At 36.2% G+C, this 27,969-nt stretch overlaps 1 protein-coding gene across 1 annotated transcript in view; it reads left to right on the top strand.

Annotated features, from left to right (window-relative positions):
- Positions 1-19,130, top strand: part of LRRC2 (leucine rich repeat containing 2) — a 78,690-nt gene extending 59,560 nt beyond the window's left edge. The window contains exons 6-9 of the mRNA XM_071425933.1: positions 11,836-11,981; positions 14,068-14,223; positions 16,038-16,174; positions 17,605-19,130. Coding sequence (XP_071282034.1) covers positions 11,836-11,981; positions 14,068-14,223; positions 16,038-16,174; positions 17,605-17,654 — 489 coding nt within the window. The 3' untranslated portion in view covers positions 17,655-19,130. The remainder of the gene's footprint in view (positions 1-11,835; positions 11,982-14,067; positions 14,224-16,037; positions 16,175-17,604) is intronic.
- Positions 19,131-27,969: the final 8,839 nt, after the last annotated feature.

Raw genomic sequence — 27,969 nt, 5'->3', positions numbered from 1 at the left:
TTATATGATTGATCAACTCTTCACAGCTGTAAAAAGCACCTGGTAAGGCTGACTGTCATTTTTATTCATCATCATTGATCAATGTGAAAGATATGAAGACAGAGATAGCCTGATCACTTGAAAATAGACATCATCCCACAATTTTTTTATCTCATATAAAACTTGGGTAAGATCTCTGCCTTTCTAGTCCTGCATAAAAGAGCATAGAATTATACTCAATATAAAGTGGAAGAGATGTTGAATTTGTGAGCGAATTCAAAGAAGGATATGTCCCAGTGATTCCTGCTTTTGGCATCCTGAGATGTCAACTCACAGGCCTGGACTTCTGTCATTCTTAACTGTATTACAAAGCAGGATGAACTCAGGTTAAGAAATGAAAGACTGGAAAGCTTGTAACAAATACAAAAAATGGAGACATTTCTTCACTAGCTGTTTAGACTATCCATCTAATTAATTATTTTTACTTGTCATAGAGCCATTTACTACTGATGGAGTTTAGAAGAAGATGTGTAATTTTATGAATAATAAAATCAAATGTTATAGAGGTCATGGAAAGGTTAAAATACAGCTTTGTAAGAATAAAATTTCCAGACTTCTCTTATCTTTTACTTTGCAAAATCAACCTATGTTTTTCCTATCCATTTTAATTGATATGTGTTCTACTGGATTCCCCATCACCTGTTATTGCTGTAGCCACATCGAAGTGTTTCTTTCTGGATTAATCCAAGGCGATACTGATAGTCTTGATTTGCCAAATTCTGTGACTCAAAATTTGATTCCAAGTGCCGGTTTACTTGCGCAGTGTGGATGTGGGGTAAAAGTAACCAGTGCCTGCCTGTGTGTAGAGTTTGTATGAAGAGTGTGTATGACTATGTGACAGGACTTCCCTTGACTGTGTCTGGTTACACAATGCCCGATTATATGGCTACATCACTGGGTCTCTATGCACCACGGATTCCTGCTGAGGGCTAGCTGCTGCTGACTCCTAGCTTCAGCTATGTCATATGCTGGCTGTCCTGTAGTCTTGAGGCTATTATTTCATTTCATCTTGAAATACAGACTTGGTCAGTTGAAAATTATGTCTGAAGGGTGTGACAGTGGTAGCAGAGGGGCTACAAGTCTCTGGATCACATGTAGGCATCACCATTTAATGACTTGCTGTTCTTTTCTGCCCTTATGGTTTCTCTTTGAATAGACTCCTTTCATTGAAGAGAGTTGGTTTAAGGAGAGGCCAGGCTACTTCAAACTGTCTTTAATATAGCTGAAATATTTTTTATTCTTAGATATAAAATGCTCTTTGAGATAGTGGTTAGAGGCAACAAAAAAAATATTGAGATTAGAGGACCTAATCTGCTGCTTCAGAACTGTAGAATGTTAAACTACATTTTTCAAAAAAAGGGAAGAAATGAGAAGGTTCTAAAATTATAGGTAATCTTAAATCTCAAATAATTTCATTGCCATAATTAAAGTCTTGATATACTTGTTATATTACATACCTGGAGTGGTCCTCAGCATCTCAAGACTAGAAATCAGGAAACCTGTGTCATACTTTCTGCAATGTACTTTTTCACCTTGGTAAGTGACTTCCTGCCACTGTGTTTGTGTTCCATTATTTCCATTTGCTTGTAGTGACTATTAATTGTATCAAATCAGCACAACAGAGAACTCTTACTGTGTGTTTTTTAGAGCTTTGCATCACAGAGATTTATTTCCAGTTTTTTGTGCTCCGGTAATAATGATATTAGTAGAGTAATAAACCCTAAATTGCAGATCTGCTTTACAAAAAATTAAACTCTTAGATGTTATGACATTTGAAATCTCAATAAGCAGTATTATTTTACAAGAATACTGGTGAGGTGTTCATGCTATATTCTGAGGTTGAAACAATTTGAACTGTGTTTCTTTGAACTGTGACATAGAAATAGAGATTTTCATTATTTGTGTAAATGTCATTTTCCTCAGAATTCTGCAAAGTAATTTAAAAACATGTTGTTGCAAATTCTAGAATCTAATTGTGTGTCTTGGTTTGGAAAGACAGGAGTCTGCTAAGGAAGGCAGGAGCCTCCCCTGCAATGGAGAATGTAAACCCTCCCCACCCCTCTGAATTGCTATAAATTTTAAATAAAGGGGCTCTCAGGCAAAAATATGGGAGCAGGAAATAACAGTTCTTTAATAGGAAAAAGAAAAAAAGATAAAATAAACAATGCAGTACACTAGAACAACACTGACAGAGTCAGAACCCAACCTGACACCCTGTGGGGTGTTGGTAGCAGTCCAATTGGAAATGTGGCTGCAGTCCTCCTGAAGTATCAGGTGTGGTTCTGTTGGAGCGAGGGGGATCTGTAGAGAAGGATGTATTCTTCCTCTGAAGATCCAATGGAAGAGACAGCTGCTGTTCCTCTGGGGAATCCCATGGAGAAAGCCATGCCAGTGTCTCAAAATCTTCTGGATTATATCTGGGCAGCAATGCTTGGCTCCTCCCTCTGGGCAGAGCATCTCACAATGGGATGTTATAGTTCTTATCAGTCATGCAGTGACATTCAATAGTCTGTTATCAGCAATGTCCCCTCCCCAGGGAGGTGTGAATGCGGTCACTCAGAGAGAGAGATAAAGCAAACTGCCCACTTGACAAAGGTAATCTGCCATACAGATGGTGATGGAAAACAGCTTGCATTGCAATCTTCAACGTTGTGTAAAGGTTTCATTTTATTGAGAGGTGCAATGATTTTTGGTTATGTTGCTCTTGTGAGGAACATTGTCAAAGAAAAATACATCATGAATCACCAATTTCTCACTCAATTGTTCTAACTTTTATGGCTTTTCCTAATCTTGATTTAGGTCTTTCAGAACTACTGCAAACGAAAAAATTAAAGAAAATAACAAATATTTTTATTCTGTTATTATCTATTGTTCATCTCAAAATCCCATAATTTACCTAGAGGAAAAATTAGGAATTATGGTGGTTTTTGTGTAGTATTGTTTTAATCAGTGGGAAGTAATTTGGGATTAATTATTGTATATCACATTACATATATATCCAATGATTTATTTGCTCTTTTCACCACTAATGCATAGTGAGTGCAAGAGTTTCATAGAGTTACTTTTTTCATTTTTCCACCTTTTCCCAGGTTTCAGTCAGTTTAAGAAATGTTCTTGCATTAGCTTGAACTCAGTATTAGGTTTTATTTGCAGTTGTGAAAATCTTGACAGCTTCAGATGCCTGCTGTTAATAATAAATGTTACTCCCATGTATTTGCTCAGCAGTCATACCTTTTTTTTGTTATATTCATGTTTTTATATGCTCAAAGCATTATATAGGTATTTGTAAAATGTCATGGTCACAGAAAATATTATCTGATATTGCACATGATATATACAAATATGTCAAAGTTTTTTGTTTTATTATTAAAAAATTACTGGGGCTGTATATGCCTCTAGCAGCAATATGTAGCTAAACAAAGATAAGTAGCTTGGATGCAATCTAGAGGGAATTGAGTAGTAAAACATCTGTTTGTAAGCTGCTTACATTGATATAGGGCATAGAAATAAAAGTATAAAATGTATCTGAGCTTATACTGTTTCAGTACCATGAAACCGGATTCTACACAATTTGTCTTCTGAACAGCTATGCTGGGACAGGCCAGATGACTGATTTTGTTAGCCATTTATTTCTTGTTTTTTAAGAGACACAGGACAATATTTAGCAATCCAAGGGGCTTATGGAACAAGCCTTCAGCTGCATTCATGCCTACCTGAGGTACTCTGAGCCAGTGGGAGAGGTCTTGATATAATTCAGACTTAGCAGCTTCCAGAAATACAAGAGCATCTTGGCTACACTGAAGACCTGGCCAGATATATTCTATGCAGGCAGGTGCAATTTTTTCTTATACACCATTTCAGCAAATGCTTCATTAGTGTATAATAGAAAAAAACCCAATCAACCAATCAAACAACCAACCAAAAATCCCAAGAAAGAGATAAGTTCCAGACTTTCCAGTGAAAAGCAGCTGATGTTTGTAGGCTTGCTATGTAACCATCCTTACCAAAGATTACATGGCTGAGTAGTATTGCTAGAGTACTGCTCTCCAGAACCTGTGTCACATCTCTGTAAATTTCACATTAGGGGAATTCTACCTCTAAAATGCATCTTGAAAGTCCAGCTTCATTTCAAGCTTTCTAAGGTATGTATATGAATAAGTATTCATTTTTATATTTATCAGACACCTAATAAGAACAACATAATTCAATGGATGCCCTAAGGCTACTCAGTCACAGACTGGATGGAGTAGTGCAAAATAGCAATGAAGTACCAAGAACTGTAAGAATTCAAAGCTTCATGCTCTTAATTGCACCAACAAGTTCTTAGAAAGTAGCCAGATATCTATTTGTACAAAATCTTGCTCACTGTACACACAACATATGTGCCATTCCTTAGCTTTCTTATCCAAGTCAGGAAAAGACCTCTTGCATATCTGATTATTTTACTAATATTAGCTTTATTTTCAATTTGGTTTTGCATGTTTATGTCAAAGCACAACATAAAACTTCCTAGAAATACTGTTCTAAAACAGGGAGAATAGAATCCTTTGGGAAGAGATATAGTTAAAATTTTTCCTGTTAGCTTTGTCACTACCTGAAGGAAAGTAAATAAAAAACCCATATGTGTCTAGTAGTGCTATAAGAAAGGAAGGAAGAAGAGGAAGAGAAAATTTGCTGTAATCCTGTCAAGCCACAAAGCAGTGGCCTGTTTTGTTGAATTGTTGACAGTGTCCTCAGTTGTAGGTTTGTATACTATCAGTAGTCTGTGAAGTTACAAGAAAAATAACTTTTATAGTGGATATTTTGCAACAATATGCTGCACTAGACATGGTCTAATTCCAGACGGGATATGTCACAGTGTGCAAAGTAGTCTTATCTCCATTGTGAATTTCACAAATATGGGGATATTCTTTATGAAACTCCTGCTTCAAGAAGACAAATCCAGATCCAAGTTGCAGGGTTCTCCTGCTGGTAGGCAATTGTTCACAACTGCTGTAGTTCTCGGTGCCAAAAATGGCAAGAATCTTGTGCATTTTGGTGAAGTTACTCTGTGCCATGACAAAAAAGAATTTCCACCATTTCTGTTTGCAAGGCAAAAAAACCACAGAGATGCTTATTCTTGGTATCATAAAGGTGGCTCACAAATTGCAAATCTTCTGACCTCTGTTGCTGAGGTAGAAGTATCTTCTTGGCCATAACATTATGTCTTCCACTCAATTTACTAAGCTGATTTCTGCCTGACATTTCATGAAAGTTTTTTTTCCAAGCTTACCGGGCTATCTCTCCTTGATCTGGTGTAGAACACAGATTGTTGTCGTTGCCCAGCCCCAGTATATATATGATGAAATAATTTCATTATCAATCATCTAAATGGGGTGATTGTAACAAATTAGAACTACAGAACCACATCCTTTTATTTCTATTATTTTCTCCCCCAGTTTGCCTAATTATTTATTTTGCATCTGTCAGTATTACATCATTACTTGGTTCTCTTGTGCTGATGTTACCTCTTCAAATATCCTTGAGAATCTTTTCTTTTGAAGTGAATGGTTACTATTTTACCAATGTAAAATGAAATAGCCGATGTATTATAATTCCTTGTTCGAGCTGTTATCTTTGTTTATAATATATTAAGTTGCTACAGAATAAAATTTCCACATCTTGGATGTTTTTCCTACATCCCATTTTGGAAAATAGTGATTTATTTTGGGTTTTAGAATGAGTTTGAATGAGCTCAAATGGGCATACTCAGTTTTTTGAAAGAGAAGGGTAACTTCACAAGATGCATTGTGTTGTCATGGCAAACCAGAATCGTTGTGCATGCTTTAATCATAAATAAGATGGTTCTGTCTGAATAGTATTTCTTTTGAATACCATTGCTATGCACCTTGAAGCAGAAATGAAAAAATGTTTTTGGCTTTGTCTCTATTCTGTTGTAAGAGTAAACAATATTGATAATTTCTTGGTGAAGGAACAGAATATATCTTTAAAGAGTCTTTTGATAGGTTCAAAGGCACTTTGTCTCCAAACATGCTGGATAGGTTACTTAATGTCTATATGCTACTGACATTGCTGTTCTTCCTCTTTTAATGGTTTTTAATTGAAACATGTGAAGAGTACACTCCCAAAGCGAGTGACTGGACCTATTTAAGTAAATGAAAAATCTTTAATTGACCTTTGGTAGAGCCTAGTTTTCCCTTATAAAGCGTGTCCTTAATTTACAAGTTTTGGAAATTTGAATATGACATGACTTCATGATGGCAAAGCTTATCATAGCAAATAATATATGCAGAGTGTGTAGCTGCAGCATCAAAGCTATGAAAATTTAACATAAGCAATCAATGTAATTTTATTTTTTGGGACAAAAGACATATTTTGGCTTTAGCCCAGGAAATCCTTAATTGGGTACTTAATTTCATACATGTGACTCTTCTGTTGGCTTAGAACAACTCCTATATTTAGACTTAAATACATAATCCACATTCTTAAGGATTTTAATTGTATGATGATATTCCTGTCCTTATTAGTATGTAATTCTTCAATCACCTGTGAATGATCGATACCTGATACTTTTGTGAACATTTTATGTGTTGCATGTATTGCATGTATTTTGTAAATATTGAATAAAACTGATTTCCTCATTTTTTTGTAGAGTAGTGAAAGATTTGTACATACAAAAAACCTGCTTTAATAACAAGCAAAGTCCCTTTCTATGAACTTCTAATACTGAGATTATCGTAGCTATATAAAATATTATATTATATATTTACGTTATTAGACACTAAACTTTAGCTGTTTGGATGACAAATGATGAACAATGAAAGGGGACAATGTTAAGCTTCCAAGTAAATAGTTTGGTATAAGGATAACAGTGTCTGTTGGTGGATTAACTCTACAAAATGTTTAGGATTTTAGCGCTGCAAAATCAGAACGATGCCATCACAGTGAAGGTTGTCTTTCACTTACATTTCTTGGGTATAGCTTACCAAGATTCAATCAGTGAGAAATGCCTCTGCTCTAATTAAAGTGCAAACAACACCATATGCTGAAGTTAACAGCACAGATTTTATTTAACAATCAGCGTGAGGTAGAAAGAAAAAAGTAGAAAAGGCAGAGGGGAGAGATATAAAATAGAAGATATTTTCCACCCATGAATCCAGCAGCATCCCACTGGTCCTTAACCACCCTGGGATTCTTGGTAGTGTGGTTCTTGATGTCTTTCAAAACTCTTATACACTATTTATACAATTTAGCAAACAAAGGAATTAATGCTTATTGGCTACACTGTTATCTTATTCTATTGGTCATGTGATTACCTCACTTGCAATGATAGTAAAGTCCATGTCCTTAGTTTTTCTCTTCTTTTGAGTTGGGTTTCTTGGGTTGGTGGGCTGTGAGTTGGTGCTCATGATCTTCCCCTGCAGGAATTACCTTTTATCTAGATGGACATAATTTCAGCACAGTTGCTGGGTTGGCTTTCCTTGAGCCCATAAATTCTGCATTCTTTTTTGTCATTATCAGTGATAGATTCTTCACCCCAAGTTTTGTTAACCTACCCCATGAGATAACACTAAGACAATAGCACCACCTTAATCTTATCTCAAGCTCCTGAAATGGTGGCTTAATTTACTGTCCAAATTCCAGGTATCCACAGAAGACTTTTCAGAGGGGCTTCGGTGATTATGGATGCTATCCATACCATAGCTTGGGGTGAGCTTTGTCTGACTGGTGATAAGCATATGAGCAGTTGCTTCTTTGCAGAGTTTACTGCAGTGTGAATTTTTTCTGGATGCATTGTCCAGGATGTAGTACCCTAATCTCACCTCCACCAGGCCTAGAGTCAGCGCCATGCTGTCACTGTTCTCACCTCCACCAGGCCTGGAGTTAGTGCCATCCTGTCACTCTGTTCTGTGCTTATCTCATCTCCTGGCAAAGTCCTTCTCCTTAACAGTGGCCTTAACAGTGTTCGAGACAGACAACTGTGATCTTTAAGGCATTGCACAAGATACAACCAAATGAAGTGCTGTTTGATTTCATGTATTTTTGGGCTTCAGAGGGTTTTGTCACAAGACACATGACATTAGTACTCTGTTTCTAAGCCATTGGATTGACTGTTGAATGCCTTTGCCTTATCAAGTTTAAGAGTCCAGTTTAGCAGTCTGATGGTGAACTGGTCTATAAATACACAACTATATCTTCTTGAAAGATATATTCTACCTCTAAAGATTCTTGTACTAAGTTTCTGTAATTGCTGCTTTTATCCATGAATGCCAGTGAGATTAGAGAAGAGTTTACACTTACAGGTCAATGAAGGAAAAAATAGGCACTTGGTTTGAAGTCACCATATCTAAGTGGATGACTCTGCAGTTTGCTCGTAGGGTGTTTCTTTTTCATATATATCCTACTGTGTTCAGCAGGTTAATAATGAGTGTCAATCTATGGGAAACAATATATGTGATAGCCTACACTACTGAAGTGGTACAAATTTTATCTGATGTCTCTTCTGAAATTTCTGGGCAAAAGCACATTTGTAATGCATGGATAGACATTCCTTTGCATATCTTATCATGTATTGACTTTGATGGGTTGCAGTTTCTGTTATTTACATGTCACTGGAAATTATGGTATTTTAACAAAATGTTGCGCCTTTTAATGTGTTAATGCTAAGTAGTAGGCAATTCATGGTAAATAAGCATGCAACCTTATTTGCAAATCCCTTTCACAGCAAAAAAGCAGAAGAAAAATAAAAGCACACCCATTAATCAAATAATAGTTCAGTTCAGGACATGTCCTCTTCTTTCAACTGGAGGTTTAACTGCCAGAGAGAAAAAGAAGCGGTGGACCTCTACAATGTTATCTGGAATAATTCTATGAGCAAAATTATGAAGGTAAATGCTGCAGTTTGTCAAAGAAAAGTAACAGGAATGATTAAACATAAGTACCACAATAAGTCTGTCCAGGTAGCTAGACTATTAAATATGGCTATTTTTAAAAAATTGAACTTGCATAAAGTCTAGATAGTGATTGATTCAAAGTTGCATCATAAAGGAAAATAGTAAAAATCAATGTCAAACAGGAATGAATGATAACTTAAAAATTATATAGGACCCATGCTTGTTTGAAAACGAAATGTTGCAAAAGGTGCAAAAATCCATCACTCCTTTAAGAAGAAATAAAATACAGAGTGTTTTCTTCAGAAAATATAATACACAGCTACCATAATTTCCAATGCATCATCTATCAAATACATTTGTTGGTAACATATCATGAAGATATTAAATTAAAAACTCCATTACGTTTCAACATACTCTAGAAAATGGACAGCTTTGTTAAATATTACCCTAAAAGTACAAGTACTGAGGGCTTGCAGCATACACAATATAACTTGGCTCCAAGTGTTCTGCGGCATGCTGAACTAAAATTTGTATTGATTGAGTAGACAGCCTTGTGTTTTGTTTGTACATTTTTATGCGAATACAAACCACTGAAAATGTATATTTTAATCTAAGAAAGTATTAAAGTATTAAACCAATCTATATACCATATTATTTGAAAAATGAAAGAAACAACTATATTTCTTAAAAAAGTAATACTGCTATATTAAGATAGCTTGTAATATTTAATTCAATAAAGAAATTTCAGGGAAGACTAGTTGAAGAAATATAAATTTACCATCTAATCTTAATGTTACCAAGTTGTTTCAGTGTGATGGGTGACTGCATGTAAAAGTAAAGTGTTTAGGAACTTGAGTGAACAGTAAAGAAAGTGTATTTTAACATGGATCTGCTACTCTGTATTTAGCGGTTGTGGCTTTTCTTCTTTGGGGGTGGTTTGAGAATATTTTGGGTGGTATTTAAGCTTGTGGGATATTATTTTAGTTCTGTACTTGCAAAATTTTTGGGAGGAGAGTTTGTTGAAATACATGTATCAGGAGTTTTAGTAAGTTATTTTGAGTTTAGAAAAACTTTAAATATTTGCTTGGGATTTGCAATTGTGGGAATAATTTAAAATCACAAAGTTATTTCAGTATAAAGATGGTGCCAGTTGTTTTCCATACTGTCCTGTTGCTACATTCGAGAAGAGTTGCTGTGCTTTCTGTTTTTCTGGAAAATAGATTCAGTATCTGGAAAATTTATAGGATATGATGGAATGTTCATTGCTCTTAGTCAGTCCCCAAAATGACAAAATGGTTGGAAAGTAAAAAGTGTCACAATAAAATGTGTTTGCCTGCTCTGAATCTGTGGTGAGACATATCCATGGTAATGACTCACCAGGACTGTTTTAAGACAGTGAGGGGGGGAGATTTTGAAATTATGCCTTTTACTTCAGGAACTCTGAACCTCTATTATGTTTTTGAAAGATCAACTTCATTGTGTAGTCCTGTGTAATAGAATAGCTTCAGTAAACCTTCCTGAAAATATTTCTCAAGATGATAAGATTCAGCGCTTATGAGGCTGTAACTAGAAAAAAAGAAACAGCAAGCAAATAACACCCAAAAAATCCCAAACCAAACAAGAAACCTACATCCCACAAAAAAACCCCAACAACAACAAAAAACCCCAACCCTACAAAAGAAAAAAACAAAATGCAAAAAGCCTCCATCAAAAAGTCCCTAAAGAAACTAGCTATGTCAGAACACTATGTTGTGAATATGAAGATTTTAAATAGCAAGGGTTAAATTAAGATAAAAGTCTAGCAGTATTGCAATAACAAGGAGCTGGGATAGATAATATAAAAAAACCTCCAGGTCTTAATTCTTAATAATTAAAAAATAATTGTCAAGGATTCATAATGTACTTTATTACTTTATCATTTGTTCATATTTTATCTTTTGCATGTGTTCTGCTTGCCTTGGAAGTGATAAATGTGTTTGGTTAGAGGGTTTTTTCTGTATTCTAAGGTACCATCAGGTAAAGGCCAAGGGCATTTTTTTGCTACTTTTTTTCTGTATCATGATCTGTAGAGTTTGATTGTGATGGTGACTGATGATTAGAACTTCAGAAATACAATTTCTATTCTATAACACTTTTTTTGTTAACTTTTATACTCCTTTGACATTCACTTTAGCTAGCTGCATGGTTTTATGAACATTGGTAGAGTGCATGATTGATTCACTACACATAGAACTCAATTCAACATATTAATTTCTTTAACAGGTATATTTTACATTTGTACTTAATCTTCATTGCATTTAGTGTTTACTACATAAAAATAGAATTATTTTGAAAATTATTTCAAAAAATTATCTATTGTAATTTATTATATATTTAGTTTGCAGTATGGAAGATGTGTTTTTACAGATCTTTGAAAAATATTGGACCTAATTATCTGTTGGCTTAAATTGATAGTTTAATTTTCTAATCATGTGCTAGTAATACACAGTGCACAGTAGAGTTATAGTGAAGGCAATCTTTGTCATTTTGATAGGGGTTATCACATCTTTGATTTTGAGAATGGTAACCTATTAGTTATAAAAATTGTCTTTTATTACCTCAGAACCAACTAATTTTCTGGTTCCAGACCTGTCATCTAAACCTGTAGGATTTTAAAGAATAAAAATTTCATCCAGTCCTCTGATGCTGTGGGAAAGTTGATGAACAATTTGGGAGGGTAGGGATTTCTGAATTACTTTTTTTATAAAATGATGACTAGGAGACAAGGCTGGAAAATGGCTGAGTAAAAAAAAAAGAATTCTTATCTTTCTAAGTGCTTTTAGAGGAATAAAAATGGTTGATGAATGAAATGTCTTCTTGTATTTGCAAAAAGTAACTAAAATAAAGCACCACTTCTTTCTAGCTAAGTAACCTGAAACAGCTCACATATGTGGATGTGTCGGCAAACAAGTTCCATTCTATTCCAATTTGTGTACTCCGGATGTCTAATTTGCAGTGGTTGGATATTAGCAGCAACAGCCTGAAAGATCTCCCGGAAGACATAGACAGGTAGTTTATGTTTTAATTCAATGACAGGTATAGGAACTCTTAAGTGAATTTAGAAAGTAAAAAGCTTCCAAGGGACACTGTTGATAGAAAGTCACATTTGGAATACACATCAAGTATTTTTGCATACAAATATTTCTGTTATTGATGGACTGGGTCTGAGAACAAAAGCTAATTTTACTACCTCGTTGATGACAGTCAGTTGACAAAACATATTTTTTGCTGCTTTCATAATAATTTGTCATTTTGTCTAGACATTGGTTTTTTCGGAAGTTCACCACATACTCAGCACAGGGAATTCACCATATGGAATTGGCAGCAGTAACTCTCAGGAGGGTAGATGGGGAGGAGAAGGTGAACTAAAGTATTTAAGTTACTCAAAGAGCCTGATAAACTCTGTTAGTAAAGAAGAAAAATATTGGTAAAATTCAAAAACCATATTGATAATCCTCCCCTTCTACTCTGAAGGAAATACAAATGTATGCACATAAACTCATTCTCCCAGTTTAGATAACCACTTTGAACTAGTTTTTAAAAAATCCTTCTGATCCCTTTAATGGGACTTGCTAGCTGAGAAACCACTTTTCTTATCCCTGAGCTTAACTACTCACTCTAGAATGCTGCAGCAACTTGGTTTATGAAACTTTACCTAGCCTTAAGTGAAAAAACCCAGGCATATTACCTAAAGTTTATTAAAAAAATATTCAAGATTATTTATTTATCTGGGAGAAGAAATTCCTAAGGCGGAATAAACTTCACAGAAAACTCATTCACTCCTAACTTTCACAAGGTCTTTTTTGCTGGGCAAAAAGACTTTTCTGGGACATGGTGTAATCACAGATTATTCTGACAGCAGCACTGGTCTTAACTTGTATTAGTAATTCTCAACAAACAACATAAGCTTGCTGTTTTCTCCCAAGGGATCTGAGCAGAGATTTAACTAACTTCAAAGAGTTCCTAAGAGGATATTTTTCTTTTAAGGAAGGATACCCTCTCAACTTATAGACCTTTTTTTCCCCTGTAACCTATATTCCCGTAGCTTCAAATTATTCCCTTTCTACATTTTTCCTTCTCCATTTTGTACTGAGTTGTCAGATTTGATGCTAGAATATCATAATCAGACAATAAAAAATGAGATCTTCTTTGCTTGACTTTGGGCTCATGTGCATTCAGAAGACTAAAAAATGTCAGGACAAACCCTGCATCAGTAAACTAATACTCTCATGATTTCAATGCCTGTGGTGTCAAAGAACCTCTGTGAATTATCATTGTCTGCAATACCATTACAACAATCTATGATTAATAAAGATGAGTTGACAGTAAACTGAAGCCTTACTTAATATTTTTACCTGAATTCAAACAAACCGCATGGGCCTGATAAGCATAGCCTGCCAACAGTGTTTTAAGAATGGACCCTTCCAGTCAAATAAGACAAATTTGTTTCATCAATTTGCTATGCTCTTTGTCTTCTCCCTAATATAAAGAATAAAGGCACAGACACAAAATTTCTATTGCACTAGGAAAAGCCAGGGGAAATAAAACAAAAGTTCCTCCACAAAACACTGTCATTAAATTGATTTCATTGGGACAACTTGCAAGAGTCTTTTGACGAGGAGCTGGTCTTTCTCCTGCTCCCCACAGTATTAATTACTGCTGAAAAACAATACATGGAGATGTACTGCCTACCACAGACATACCTAATTCATAGAAACCAGCATATGGGCAAAAGTGTGACCTGCTGGCCTGTATTTTTCATTAGTTGCAGGATGAACATGGTGAGGCTTTATATCATGTTCTGTCCACATTTTCTGTATGAAAACACAGTAAATTTTGTAACCTTTTATCCTAAGCATGCTTCTGATTACTTGTCAGAGGTATGCTATTAACGCTATAGTGCTGACCCAATACTGGAGATTTCCATGAAAGTTGATGAAATTTGAAAGTAGTGTCTGAGTGACTTTTTAAGACAAAGATGTTGCATGCAATTGCTCCTATTATACACAAGATCAAGTGAGTATTACTATCTTGGCTGGATGTTCCTGTTTGAAATAAATATTTTACATCATCTCTGTCTTTGTCATCTTTACAGGTTAGATGAATTGCAGACACTTCTCCTACAGAAAAACAAGTTGACTTATCTTCCACGAGCTCTTGTCAATATGCCAAAACTCAGTTTGCTAGTTGTCAGTGGGGATGACCTGGTTGAGATACCCACAGCCATCTGTGAGTCAACCAGAGGTTTAAAGTAAGTAAAAGTGAGAAACAAAAGGAAATATCCTTAAGACGATAAGGTAAGATACACCCAGAAGAAATGCTTTCAGCAGCATGTTTCTACAAATTCTGACCCAATTTATATCAGAGTGGTAAAGGAGGCACTAAAAAGATTGAAAATTACAGAGGACCTGCAGTTTCATGACTTTCATCTACCAGTTACCCACATTGTGCATCTCTGTGTCTAAAGAGCTATTCCTGGGTACACTGGGTCCTAGTAGCTCTAACTCTGGAGCTGCAAAACCGTGCATCAGAGTGGGACTAGTAGCCTGGAATCTAGCTGCTGATAAGTGGCATCTTGCTGGGAGAGGGAGATATGGCTAGGAAAATGTTAGATAAGGTCACATGGGTTTAGTAGTTCCTTGCTGTAAAATACCATCTTATTGGTGCATGCAGGATAGGACTAAAAGACCTAAATTGTAGTCTGCAGTTGCATTTCTGCAGGAAATGTTTATGTTTTTGATTATGGAACCGTTGCTGACTGTATACTGGATCTGGCTCAGAGTGGAGTGAGCTGTGGGTGGAATTACCTTTCCTCTCTTAGAGCTATTCCCTGCACTGGTAGCTAGAAAGGTGCTGATAACAAACACATCAGTGTTTTTAGCAGTTGCTGAGCAGTGGTGTCACATCACAAGGCTGTCTCTCCAACTGTCCCCTAAGGAAGCACTGTAGGCTGAAGGTGAGCTGGAGGCTGGGAGGGGACACAGCCAGGACAGCTGGGGACGCAAGCCAGAACAGTTGACTCCACTTGGCCAATGGGATGTTTCATACCACATGGTGTCATGCTCAGCATATAAAGCTGAAAGAAAGGAGAGGGGTAGTGGATCATGTGTTATTGAAGTTTTTGTCTTCCAGAGAAACCAGCTAGATATACTGAGTCTCTGCTTCCCAGGAAGTGGCTAGACATTACCTATTGAAAAGCAGAGAGTTATTTTTTTTGCTTTGCTTTCCTTTTCTTCTATGCATTGGTTTTATTTTTCTCATTAAGCTTATCTACAATTTTTTTATTTGCTATTCTCCCTTTATTTGCTATTCTGCCTAGTTGAAGAGGGGGGCAGAGAGAGGTGTTTGGTGAGTACCTGGGCCAAACTAGTCAGCTGATCACAAATTTACAGCAATTCATTAGAATTTTAGAAAGCCATACAATTTGTTGGAACATGTGTTCTTCTGAAAGCAATAACTTTGAATTTTTTTTTCCTTCTTGGAGTAAAAATCAGAGATTTTCAGAATGATATGCACTTATTTGCACATGATATAAGTTGTTTATGTAACCACTTAGTTTTTCACATGCAAACTGTACCTTTACAATATTTTCAATTACAAAGTAATGCATGTCCTGTCATGTATTGTAAAAGACGAGGAATGCAATAACCAAAAAATGGAGCCACATATTGCAGCTAAAAGATTCTGGCAAATTCCAGATTGCTAGGCAATATTGTTAGGATTAAATTCATATTGTTCATTAACAGATGGGGAAACTACAGTGTAGTCAGTCAGAACCTCCGTAATAAAGAACGAAACCTGTTATTACAAAAAATGATTTATGTAGATAGATGGAAAAAAGATAAACCTGATTGTTTTTATACGGAAAGTGGATTGTAGAGAAAGTTCCATTTTAAATCTGTATTTCTATAGTAGATGTATCCTAACTATGCCATAGTGGAAAATTGAGGTAATGTTTTTTACATTTCTGCTTCTGGCTCTGGTAGCAATTTCTAAACTGTCATTCATGATGGCCAGTGATGTTCAGCTGCCTGTACATACATTTGTGTGTTAATCTCTGTCTAGATTTGTAAGTCTCAAGGACAGTCCGGTTGAAACGATTGTATGTGAAGACACTGAAGAAATTATAGAAAATGAACGTGAACGTGAGCAAGTTGAGAAAGAGTTTATGAAGGCATACATTGAAGACCTAAGGGAAAGGGGTATGTGTAAATATGCAGTAAGCTTTCTGCAAATGCAGACATATATTGTGACCGTTCATTTTTAAGAGGACAAGCAATGCACTCTTAAACTCCAGTTGTCTTTTATGGTATTAAATGAGACTAATAGTGAAATGCCAAATCTGCTTTGCTAAAAGTTTGGACCCTAATTAACACCCTTGATATTGAACAAATGTATACAAAATTAATTGCATCCGTATATGCTTTAACCTCAACTGATTGATGGTGTACACAAAGAATATTCTCATTCACTAGATTTACTTACTTCTCTTGGGATTAATATTAGTGATTTTGAATTCCTTAAGAAGTGCTTCTTCTCCTCAAAAAGGATAGTATATATATGAAAGCCTCATTGTATTGGTAGAATATTATTTGACAATATTACCTACTTCAAGATAATATCTATTGAATCACTGTACAATTATAGTAAAATACCTGCTTTTATCTTTATTACATCTGATATGTAAAGTTGCATCTGCAATTGTACATATTTCTTCATGTTGCTGTTCTGTTTTATATTTACCATCATTGAGAAATCCTTGTTCTCTTGAGCATTCTTTAAGAAGATTTGTTGGGGAAAAAGGGGAAAGTTTCCTGTGATACAGACTACCCCATAGGCTCATTTTAATTCCATTAATAGTTTGTGTGTAGAAAGGACTTTTTGTGGAATGAATCTTACAGTAGATTTTCATTCCTTGCATTTAATTTAAGTGGTCTATATAGTGGTCCTACAAAACCTGTTAAAAGAGAAATATAAAGAAAGGGTGTGACTTCATAATACTTTTCATATTCTCATTCCAGACTTCTGTTCCTTAACATCTAGAAGTTATGCATATGAATATTAATTCTGTCTATTTCTAAATTGAAGCCTGCTATAAAAGTGCTGGATTCTGATAACAGTAACAGCATGGTTAAAATGGAGAGAAGAAAAAAATGGAGGAAAAAACTTTGGTCATAATTTGGCTTTAGAGGCAGCCATAAAATATGTAGTGATGGAGTTGTATCTACAGTCTTAGGAAACGTGGAGATATGACAGGCTGCCTGAAACCTGCCTTGACCCTATTGAGCACAGGCCAGGTTTATGTTCTTCTGGGGCAAAGCAGCTCAGGGATACCGTTTTCTTCCTTCCTAGACAGAACTTACTTCCCTGCTTTTTTGAAGAGTTTGGATCATTAATAACTTTTGTATTTCCTGCTTCAGAACTTTTGTGCTATAGATAATGCCAACAGCTCTTTTGAAAAACAGACTGTAGAAGGAATATCTTCCATAAAATATGAACCAGCACAGAGATAATTTGTAGAGTACCTCTGAAACAAGACCAAACCCAGCTGTTTCTAGCTAAGGACTTCATTTATTTGTGCTGGATTACATAGCTGAAGTCTGATATTTATTTCTTTTTTCTCTTTTTGCAGAGTCTACTCCTTCCTACACTACAAAAGTAATGCTCAGCCTCCAGCTCTGAAGATTAAAAATCCCTAGATCTCTACTGAATATCTGAATAACTCTTTTTATCCACCTGAACAGTAAACACATGAAAATATAGATGGCCAGAATGACATCAAAATCATATTGAATTATTTACTTGTTTCTGTAGTCTTTTCAAGTAACTACAGATAAAACAAGGAGCAGTAGAACCTTCATAAGATGCTGTTTCACATTTTAAGTCAACATGTTTGTTTTCAACTTTCCCACAACAGCCACTAATTTGCATGTAGACCTGCTGAAAGTAAATATTCACTATAATTAAGTATACACAGGCATAGCTGAAGAGTGAAGACATTGTATCTTGTAGCTGAAACAGTGAAACACAAAATGTGATCTTAGGAAGAGATTTGTTTTTATAAAAGGGGATAGACTGATTTAGAAAATGAATGTAATCTATTGTTTTCTTAAGACCAAATACACATTTAAGTATTTAAATATTCAAATGAGAACACACCCTTGGTTTGCATTTATATTCTGTTCTGCAAGAAAATTGTTCTTGGAATTTTCAGTTTAGATAAGTTTCAACAACTTTACATACAGAAACTGTAGCACTTCTCTTTTTATTCAAGCATGTTAAGCTCTAACCTGTTTGCAAATTCAAGTACCAATGTGATTGAAATTTCTGTGGTAAGCAGTCTTATAGTATAGTAGTGTACTAAGTAAGATTTTAAGGCACTAAGCAGTGTAAGCTAATACTATCAGCAAAATGATGATACAGGTCTTGTATTAATGGTTTCAGATCACAGGATTTTGTGGACATTTGTTGGAATTTTCCAAGTAGTGTAAGAATGAGTTTGCTGGAAAAACATTATTTTGCTTGCTATTTAATTATCTGTTTATATACAATTATTTAAGTGTATATAGAGTAGAGTTTCAGAAACCTAGTTTTACATGTATTTTGTTTAATAAAGCAAACTTTTTAATCTAAAGGTTGTGACTTTGAGAATGGAGACTCAAATTAGACTCAAATTATAGATTTTAAATGGTCCTAAATTTATGAGTGCAGTTAGGTGAGACAATATTTACATCTTTGTTTTTTGTTCTGGGTGATCTATTTTCAGTTTTGTGCAGTAGAATGTCACTTAAGTAGCTATATTTAAAACACAAAGCAATGAAGGATATGCTCCTCAGGCTTCCATTTAGAAAAAGAACTTCAGATGTTTTCTTTTCAACATTCTAGCATTCAATCTTTTAAAAGAAAAAAAATTTAAATAGTGGGTGTGTTATTTCCACTTACAGTCTTCTGCAGTTATATTACTATCAAAATGTAACCCACTCAAAATGGTCTCTAGGTGTTAATGCAGATTTTAAGCAAGTTCTGATCCAGGGGTAAGTTTAAAAAAAGTTAGAAAAATTGGCATTGATCTGAAGCAGAATAATAGAACACATTTTTTTTTTATTATTATTAAGAAATTGAAATAGGAAAAAATAGTGCCAAAATGGTCTCAGAGAAATTAGGCTATGTGAAAATATCTTACCAAACTTTCTTTTATTGAAATTATAAAATTACTTCATTAAGTATTGATATTGATGTAATAAACTTCTGTAAGACATCTGTTCTGATATTGGTTGAAATTCTATTTCTAGAATTCTCTTATAGTCTAATATGATCCACTGAAAATTATAGGAAAGCAAATCACAAAGGCTGTGTTTATAGAATGGAGATGCAACTACAAAACACTAGGGATGCAAACACAGTTAACAAAACAAAAGTGGCAGTGCAAATTCTACCATCAGCAGGATTGGATAAATAACAGAAACTACATGAATAGAGAAGTCATGTTAGTCCTTAGCATTGCTGCTAATCGTATTCAAAAATTTTTTGCTGTTCACAGATAAGAGTGCTAAAAATAATTTGGAGGCAGAGACAAAAAATTAGCATTAATAAAATCCACGCATTTTTAAGTTCATTGAATAGCATTGTTCACAAGTCCATTTGCTTGTCAATATTTACAAATGCAAGATCACTGTCTAGAAGCAGGGTTTTTTAATGAAGAAGGCAAACATAAGGCAGAAGACTAAAACTTGAATTCACATATCTGAGTTAGAAACAAAAGGTCTGTTTTTCCATAAAAGTAACCATGGGATTACTTAAAAACCACAAATTCTCAATCACCAGCAATCTTTAAGTTCAGGTTAACACGTTCCTAAAAATAAAAAACTGTAACAATTAAGTCATGGAAAATGCAAACACAGGGGTTCCAAATAGTATTCTCCAACTTGACTTCAGACACCTTTCAATCCAATTATGATGGAATCACATATTGATTTCAACTGGAAGGGACATTCCAATTGACATGGTAGGCTCTAGGTCCTGTTTTGTGGAAGATTTAATAGAATCGTAGATGGCTTGGAAAAGACCTTGTAGGTCACCGAGTTTCACTTCTCCCTGCCATGGGTAGGGACAATTTCCACTTGACCTGGTTACTTAAAGCTCTACCCAACCTGGCACTGAACACTTTCATGGATGGGCATCCACAATTTCTCTGTTCCAGTGACTGATCAAATTCTGAGTAAAGAATTTCTTCTAATGTTTAATTTAATTCTAATATAAATTTTAAAATGGATCCCCATTTGACCTAAAACCATCAGATTGCATAAAAAATAGCTTTCCCTCTTTTTTTAAGTCCTGTTAAGGTAGTGTAAATTTGCTATAAGATCTCAACAAAGTCTTCTGTTCTCCAGGCTGCACAAACCCAGCTGTCTCAGCCTGTCGTCATAGAAGATGACCCTTTGCTTGTGTTTATGGCTCTCCCAACAGGTCCACATCTTTGTTGTGCTGAAAATCCCAGAGCTGGATGCAGCACTCTATGTAGGGTCTCACAAGGACAGGGCAGAGGGGGAAAATCACCTCCTCCAACTTGTTGGACATTATGGTTTTGATGCAGCTCAAGACACAGATGTTTTTTCTAGGCTGAGTTCACACTATTTACTCATGTCCAGCATTTCATTCACAACAACTCCCAAGTCCTCATCAGGATTGCTCTCAACAACTTCTCCTTCTGTGCTCACATCTGGGATTACCCTGACCCAGGTGTGCAGCATTCAAATTCTCTGAAAAAATTCCTCTTCCCAGGATTTTTCTCCTGGGAAGCTCAGAGGCCTCAGAGAAAAAGGAAAACAATTCTTATCTCATTTGCTTCTCCTGTGTGGAACGTGTTTGGAGACTGTTTACCCAAAGGTGATTGCCTCATTGGACTCTGGTGTGAGTTGTTTTGGCTCATTGGCCAATTATGTCCAAGCTGTGTTGAGACTCTGGAAAGAGTCACAAGTTTTCATTATTATCTTTTTAGCATTCAGTAAGTATCTTTTCTGCATTCTTTAGTATAGTATAATATAGTATTTTTCAGTATAATATGGTATTATAAAGTAACAAATTAGCCTTCTAGAAGAGAACATGGAGTCAGATGCATCATTCCTGCCTTCATCAGCGATCCCTGCAAATACAATACAGGTGCCTCACCTTGCACTTGGCCCTGTTGAATCTCATGAGGTTCTCATCGGCACACTTCTCAGGATTGTCCTGGTCCTTCTGGATGGTGTCTCATTCTTCAGGTGTGTCAACAATTCCACTCAGCTTTGTTTCATCTGCATCCCCCACTTGCTGAGGGAGAACTTGACCTCGCTGTTTGTGTAATTGAGACAGATATTGAAGAGCACAGAGCCTAGAGGAACATTGCTAGTCATCAGTTCCACCCAGACACTGACTTCAACTCCCTGGATGTGGCTGTCCAGCAAATTCTTACCTACCAAGCAGTCCACCCTTCAAATCCATGCCCAATTCGAAGACAATTGGTCTTCATTTTGGAGTTAAGGATGTTGTGTGGAACAGTGTCAGAGGTCATACAGAAGTCTAGATAGGTGACATTGATCAGTCTTTGCCTGTCAACCATTGCAGTTGCTCATCACAAAAGGCCACCTATTTGGTCAGGCCAAATTTGCCTTTAGTGTTGGGGTTATACAAAAAAAGGGATGTAGTTTCTGGGACTGTTTAATTCCATATCTCCCACATTACTGTGGGGCCTTGGTTCATATGGGGCCAGAAGCAGAAGTGTTATCATCTTTAGCTTCAGGGAGCAGGTGTGGAGGGTCAGCCCAGCTCATCCAACCCCTCTCTGCTACCTGCAGTCCCTGTGCTGGCTGCCTCAGATCACTTCCTTGTCTTTTATGTGCCTTAAAATATTTTCTTGGATGATTTGCCTCACGATCTTCCCAGTCACAGAAGTGAGACTACCCAGTCATAGAAGTATGACTCCCTAGTCTGCAGTTCTCTGTGTCTTCTTTTCTCCCCTTTTTAAAAATAGGAGTGATTTTTCCTTTTTTCCAAGTATTGGAGATTTCACCTGGTCACTATGACTCTTCAAATAGGATGGAGAAGCGCTTGGCAACAGCATCACCACTCAGGACCCCAGATGCATGTCATCAGGTCCTGTAAACTTGTGATTATTCAGCTTCAAGTGATCTCAAGCCTGCTTTTCATTGACACTGGGAGAGAACTCACTCCCCCATCCCACCTAGATGGGGAATCTGGGGACTTAAGAGACATAGGATGTCTGGTGGTGGGAGAAGTTTGAAGCAAAGAGCTTTTTGAGTATTACATCCTTCTCCAGATTTCCCTTCTCATCTACCAGAGACGGGAGTACACTCTCCTTGGAATTTATTTTCTGACCTACATCCATATAGCCCTTTCTGAGCTGGAGATCTCTTCACTTTTTGGGAGAATCCTTCCCTAATTACTTGCTGATGATTTATGTGTATTTCCTTGCTGTTTCCTGGAAGTGCTGTTGTTTCCTTGTTCTTCTTTGACACTTGGAAATATCACACTTTGCTGAGCACGGTTTAAAGCTCTGCCAAGAAGTCCAGCCAGTTTCCTTCCTAGAACATGCTCATCTCAGGCAGTCAGGTGAGCCGCATTGACTGTCAGCTGTTTCTCAAGGGTGCATCCCAGATCATAGAAGCCAAAACCCTAAGCATGGCACCAGCCATGCAGTCAACCATTCTCTTGACCCATTCATCTTTCCAGGTCCCCAGTCTCCAGCTAGGGGTATAGAGGAGAACACTAACCATGATTCTGATCCCTTCAACATCTTTCTGAAGGGTGTGAAGCCCTTTTCATACTTTGCGAACTCCTTGCTGCAACCTAATTTGGCCTGTGTGGAAAAGTAGGAGTGCATGGTAGTCCTCTGGTTTTACCAGGTGTGGCAGCCTCTTTGTGACCTTGGGAATGGGAGCCCCCAGTAGACAGCAAGTAGACAGCAGATGGCAAATGGGTACTTCAGCAACTCTCAGTGAGAAGTCAGCAATTACTAACAGTGTTCATGCTTTTTTGGTGTCACTTTCTGCACAGATTAGCACCTGCTTCATAATGGATGGGAGGAGGTTGGACATAAGGGTTTTCTCCTGATTTTGAGACCTCAATTGAACTGGTCCTCATAAATAGAACTGTAACTCAGCATAACTCTAGTTCTGTACTTCTAGAGTAACTATTATACACTGAGCAATTCAGGAAGAGTCTCCTCTCTTTTCAATAGCTGAATCTGCTACTTGGGCTGATTCCAGCTGTGACTACATTCTCTACTGCAGCTTGCTCTCTTCTTCACTTCACTGGTCCATTAACAGCTCTGGTATTGCTCAGTGTAAATAGGCCATTTGCATGGTGTTTTCATTATCTGCTGGCTGTCATTAATATGAAAGGATCATTACTGTCTCTTGCTACTCCCTGGAACTTTCTGTTTTCTGGCAGCTGCAACATAACTACTCAAGGTTCAGCAAAATCTTAGTAAAGATGCTTTTTGTATCTAAAATGCAATTGTGTCTTAAACATATTGCCTTGGCTATGTTCAGAGTTTCTATTTTTCATTAATACTTCTAATCTTTTCCTAAAATCAACAGTGACATTTATAAAATAATTAAATTAGCTGTCAAATCCTGGTGAATAGATCTATAAAGAAGAATATAATCTTAGAGAACTGAAAATGAGTTTTAGTCTTTACAAGAACAATATTTGAGTTCAAATTTACATATACAACATTGCATTTTTTTTTTCATTTGTTACATAGGTTCAGACAATTTGTAGCACAGTCACCCTTTGAGCCTGTGTATTAGGTAATGACATAAAATAATTCATTTGCAAAAACCAATTTGTTATACTGTAGGGCTCTAAATTAATAAAATATTATTCAGTGTTTCATTCTTATTCAATGTTTGTTGATTTCAAAACTGTAATAATATTTCACCTGTGGAATCTATACAACTTTTTGTCAAGATAAATATTTGCAAATAAGTTGATCCCAGGTCAGTGGTGCTGCCCTGGCCCCAGAGAAGTATGCCAGGTCATCTGTTTGCTCTGAGGGCATTCAGAGAAGGTGAGTTCAGTGGTCACATTATGGCCACTTCAGGAACTACTACTGGCAACACTTGATAAAAACAGGCAACTCAAGGAGATTAAGCTGTTATTTAAAAAAAGAAAAGAAAAAAAAGTAAGTATGGTTTTGTTTTTACATTTTAAAGAGGTCTGTATTGCCAGCTTTACTTTGTCTATAGCTAAGGAAGCTGTCTATTAAAGAACACGTTGGCATATCATGGTACCTCATGATTCAGGAATGAAAGTATAAAGAAAGCAATAGTATTTTAATTGCATTAAAGTGATCTTTGATGACACCTTGATATGGATAAAAAATATATATCTGCTTTTATGCTATAAGTACACTTTGTATATGTTAGATAGTCTTCCTATAGAAAAGTTTCTGCTCAGAAGACGTCCCATGGTTCCTTTCCCCCTTTGGACTAGCTGAAGAATATATTTTATTAAGCCAAAATACTTAGCACTTTCAGTTTCAGAATAATTGAGAAAAGACTTCAGGATTCTGTTCCAGATTTCTGTTTCCCCTCCCCTCCCCTCAGAAACTATGCTTAAAATCAAATCAGAAATAAGAGTAGCTCTGAGAAGCTCAGGTTAATAAGTAAAATAGTTTTAAATATAGAATGGCAAGTTAAGGTAGGAAAAGTTTCAGATGAAATCTCTGAAGTCACCAGTAAGGTATCTTCATCAGAGTTTGACAGTAGTTTCTTTTTCTAGTGTTGTGTTAGCATAATTTATTCTTCATATTGCTTTCGGTTCCCTCAGGGAATTCATGTGGATTAAATTTTTTTTGGGTGTTTTAATTCTGGTAAATTCTCTGTTTGATTGTTTCTACTATCACAAAGGGGTTTAGTAAAGCATTTCCTCCAAAATAAGTGTTCACTAAACTACAGCCTTGCCTCATTAGCAACCAGCTTGTGGAGAAGTTGCAGGTTATCCATTGTAGATTACAGTTGTTGGCTCCTGACATTTTCTGATCCATTTAAAATCAATGTAGCAGATACACATGGGAAGTGCTGCTGTGAACTATCAGAGTAACAGTTGTAAGTGGCACCTCTGTAATATTGGAATAGGAATGAACTCTGGAAAAAAACCTGTCAGCCATGTTTGTAATACTTAAGTATTGCATTTTACATGCAATCTTCTGGGAATTGCAGTCCATTCCTTGTGCTCTGTGCAATTACTAATTTCAACAGCTTTCATATCTGGCTTCCTCAAAAGCTCCCAGTGAATTCTTTATAATATATTTCTATATTTTATTTGAAAACCATATAGACACAAATATCAGAAACAAAGAAAACCCAAGACATAAACACTGACTGAGAATTCATTGATCATTCCGTTACTTATTTTGGAGAGAGATAAACATTTCTGGACAAGTTTTCCATTAGGATTCTTAATTTAATCAAAACATATAGATTATTTAAAGGGACAGTGGTGATTATTATTGTATTTTCAACATTAAAAAAATAAATTTAAGTATTTAATTATTTGTACAGTATCAAGGGTCAACTGATTGGAAGGAAACACTGATGTAAATGCACTTTGAAATATGGTTCAGTGTCTTACTGCAATCTAAAATGCAAGGCCCAGGTTTTCTTAAGGCCTTCCAGTTTCATGGCATTTTTCTTCTATTTAATTTTCTAAATTTCTAGGAGGCAATATAAGGTATTTTCAGGATAAATGGTGTGAATGGAGAAAAAGGCTTGAGGCTTTAGGAAAGACAAAGTCCAAAATGTTACAAAACAGTTTTCTCTAGGTGTTTCTAAATTAAATGAGTAGTCTTCTATTGTCTGAGAGGCATGATTGTAGACTTGAGAATTTTGGAAAGGTTTTAATTTATATTGCTGCATGGATCTTAAGCTTCAAAGTTTTCACTTCTTTTTTGGTCAGTTGTTGTTGTATGTGACTGTAAATTTAGAGAGAGAATAGTTGCATGCTACATGAGAGAGGAGTTCTGAAAAGTATCAGAAATGTACATCTTCAGCCAGGAATACCTTTTAATTTCAAAAAGTATTGTGACTTCTCTTCCCTCTCTGTTAATGTTACAGTATATGAACAGGTCTATTCTTCCACGTCTGAAGGGTTTTCAGATGCTATCAGAATACCTCAAGAAGCTTTTTATTTCAAAGGTACTGGAATTTTTGTGTGGGTTATGCACTTCTTCCTCCCTAATGGAAACTAAACCAAACAATAATAGAACAAAATCAACAGATTAAGGAAGACTAGGTTAGTACTGTATAATTTGAAATTGTGTTCACTATTGCAGTCAAGGTTACTTCTTATAAAACATCTTTATCAAGTATGATTTTTCCTTGTTTTAGCTTTTCATCATGTCTCATTCTACATTTCACCCTTAATATTTTATTATTTATGTATTATGCAGCTTTAAAATACATTTGTATGTAAGAACCTACTTTTTGTCTTCATTCTGACCAAAAGGAGCATTCTGGAAGCCTACATCCAGATACAGAAACTGTGGCAAAAAGCAATGTACAGGCAATGAATTAGAATTTAGCTTTATCTGTAGGTAAAGTTTCAGCATCTGTTGGCAAAAAGCAAGGACTGACTGGCTTGCAGAAATTCTGTAATGCAGGGACAATAGAGATTGTAGGACTTTTTTGGTTTGAGAGGGATGGTAAACTAAGTACAGCATTTCATAGTCAATAGAGATTGTCTTTTTAATGTAAAAAAGACCATATGTTGTCTGCTCTAGTCCATGTAGCTCTAAGTTCAGCACGAAAGACTTTTATTAATTTATCACTTACCAGTGGTCTATAAAAAAAGTATGCTTCCAAACTTGTATGAGCTTGGCTTTCTGAAGTTTTAGAAAGATTTCTAGCCCAGAAGATTTAGCTGCTCCTCATTTGTGTCACTTCAAGACACAAAAAATCAATATATAAAGAAGTACTACACCGTGGGAAGCAGGAAGGTAATTTTTTCTGAATTTCTGTGGTCCTCTGTTTGTGGGAAAGAAATTTTCATTTTCATTTTAGAGAGGCTGAACTTGTACACAGAAAGCACAGCAATTACACCTGTTGGTAGAAACTGCCATGGCTTAGTATTGTTCTTCTGTCTTTTGTAATGTGAGTAGGAAATTACCTATTGTAGCCATGTCACACATATAGACATGGAGTGAGGAGTCTGAAGGTGAGTGCAAGGCCATTTCCAACTCAGCCAGATGCAAACTGCTCCTAGTTTGTAGGGTGCATGGGGGACCATAGAGGCTGTCTGTAAGGGCAGATAGTCAGACAAGTGGTGTATCTGGAAGGTTTTTGTGGTGACAAGCAAGCTACCTACTCATATGTCTTCTGTCTGACAGCAGGGTGCTGAAGAAATGGCAGCTAAGTGCAAGGGAGGCTTGCTTTCTGGTCTGGTTGAGATTCTTAATGTGACATATTTTTGGCACAAGTTGTATGAACAAAGAGGAGGCTCGAGGAGCTGGAGCTGACAGGTGCTGTCAAATGTGGGAGACAGGTAGCAGCCTCCAGGCCCTTCTCCCTACTCTTACTGTATACCTTGATCTTATTCTAAACCCTGGGAGAATCTGTCTAGCTGTTCCCACACAAATTCCCACATTCACAAAGCACAGCTCTCACCCATCCAGCAATCTTAAATTCTCTTATTTAGCCCTGCTTGTTGTGGTTCTGCAAACTGCACCGTTAGTAGGGCAAGCTGTGGAGAGCACCTTGGTTCACTGACATTTCATATCCTTTCCTTGCCTGGCTGGAGAAAAGGTGCACACCCAGGATTGGCATGCAGCTGCTGAAAGCGGTTTGTCCAGCACAAATGCTACATGTATCACTCTTTGCCTTATTCTGGGGAGTGGTGTTATGGCCTAGAGGCCAACAAAAATATGTGTTATACCTTTCTATTAGTCCCATTTCACAACCACTTTAGAGAGATTTTGATCAAATTATTAGGAATTGTG

Source organism: Agelaius tricolor, unplaced genomic scaffold (genome assembly GCF_023055355.1).
Source record: "Agelaius tricolor isolate 1412-34295 unplaced genomic scaffold, bAgeTri1.0.p SCAF_4, whole genome shotgun sequence".
Classification (NCBI taxonomy): domain Eukaryota; kingdom Metazoa; phylum Chordata; class Aves; order Passeriformes; family Icteridae; genus Agelaius; species Agelaius tricolor.
The sequence above is the reverse complement of the archived record's forward strand: the minus strand, read 5'-3'. Positions and strand labels throughout refer to the sequence as shown.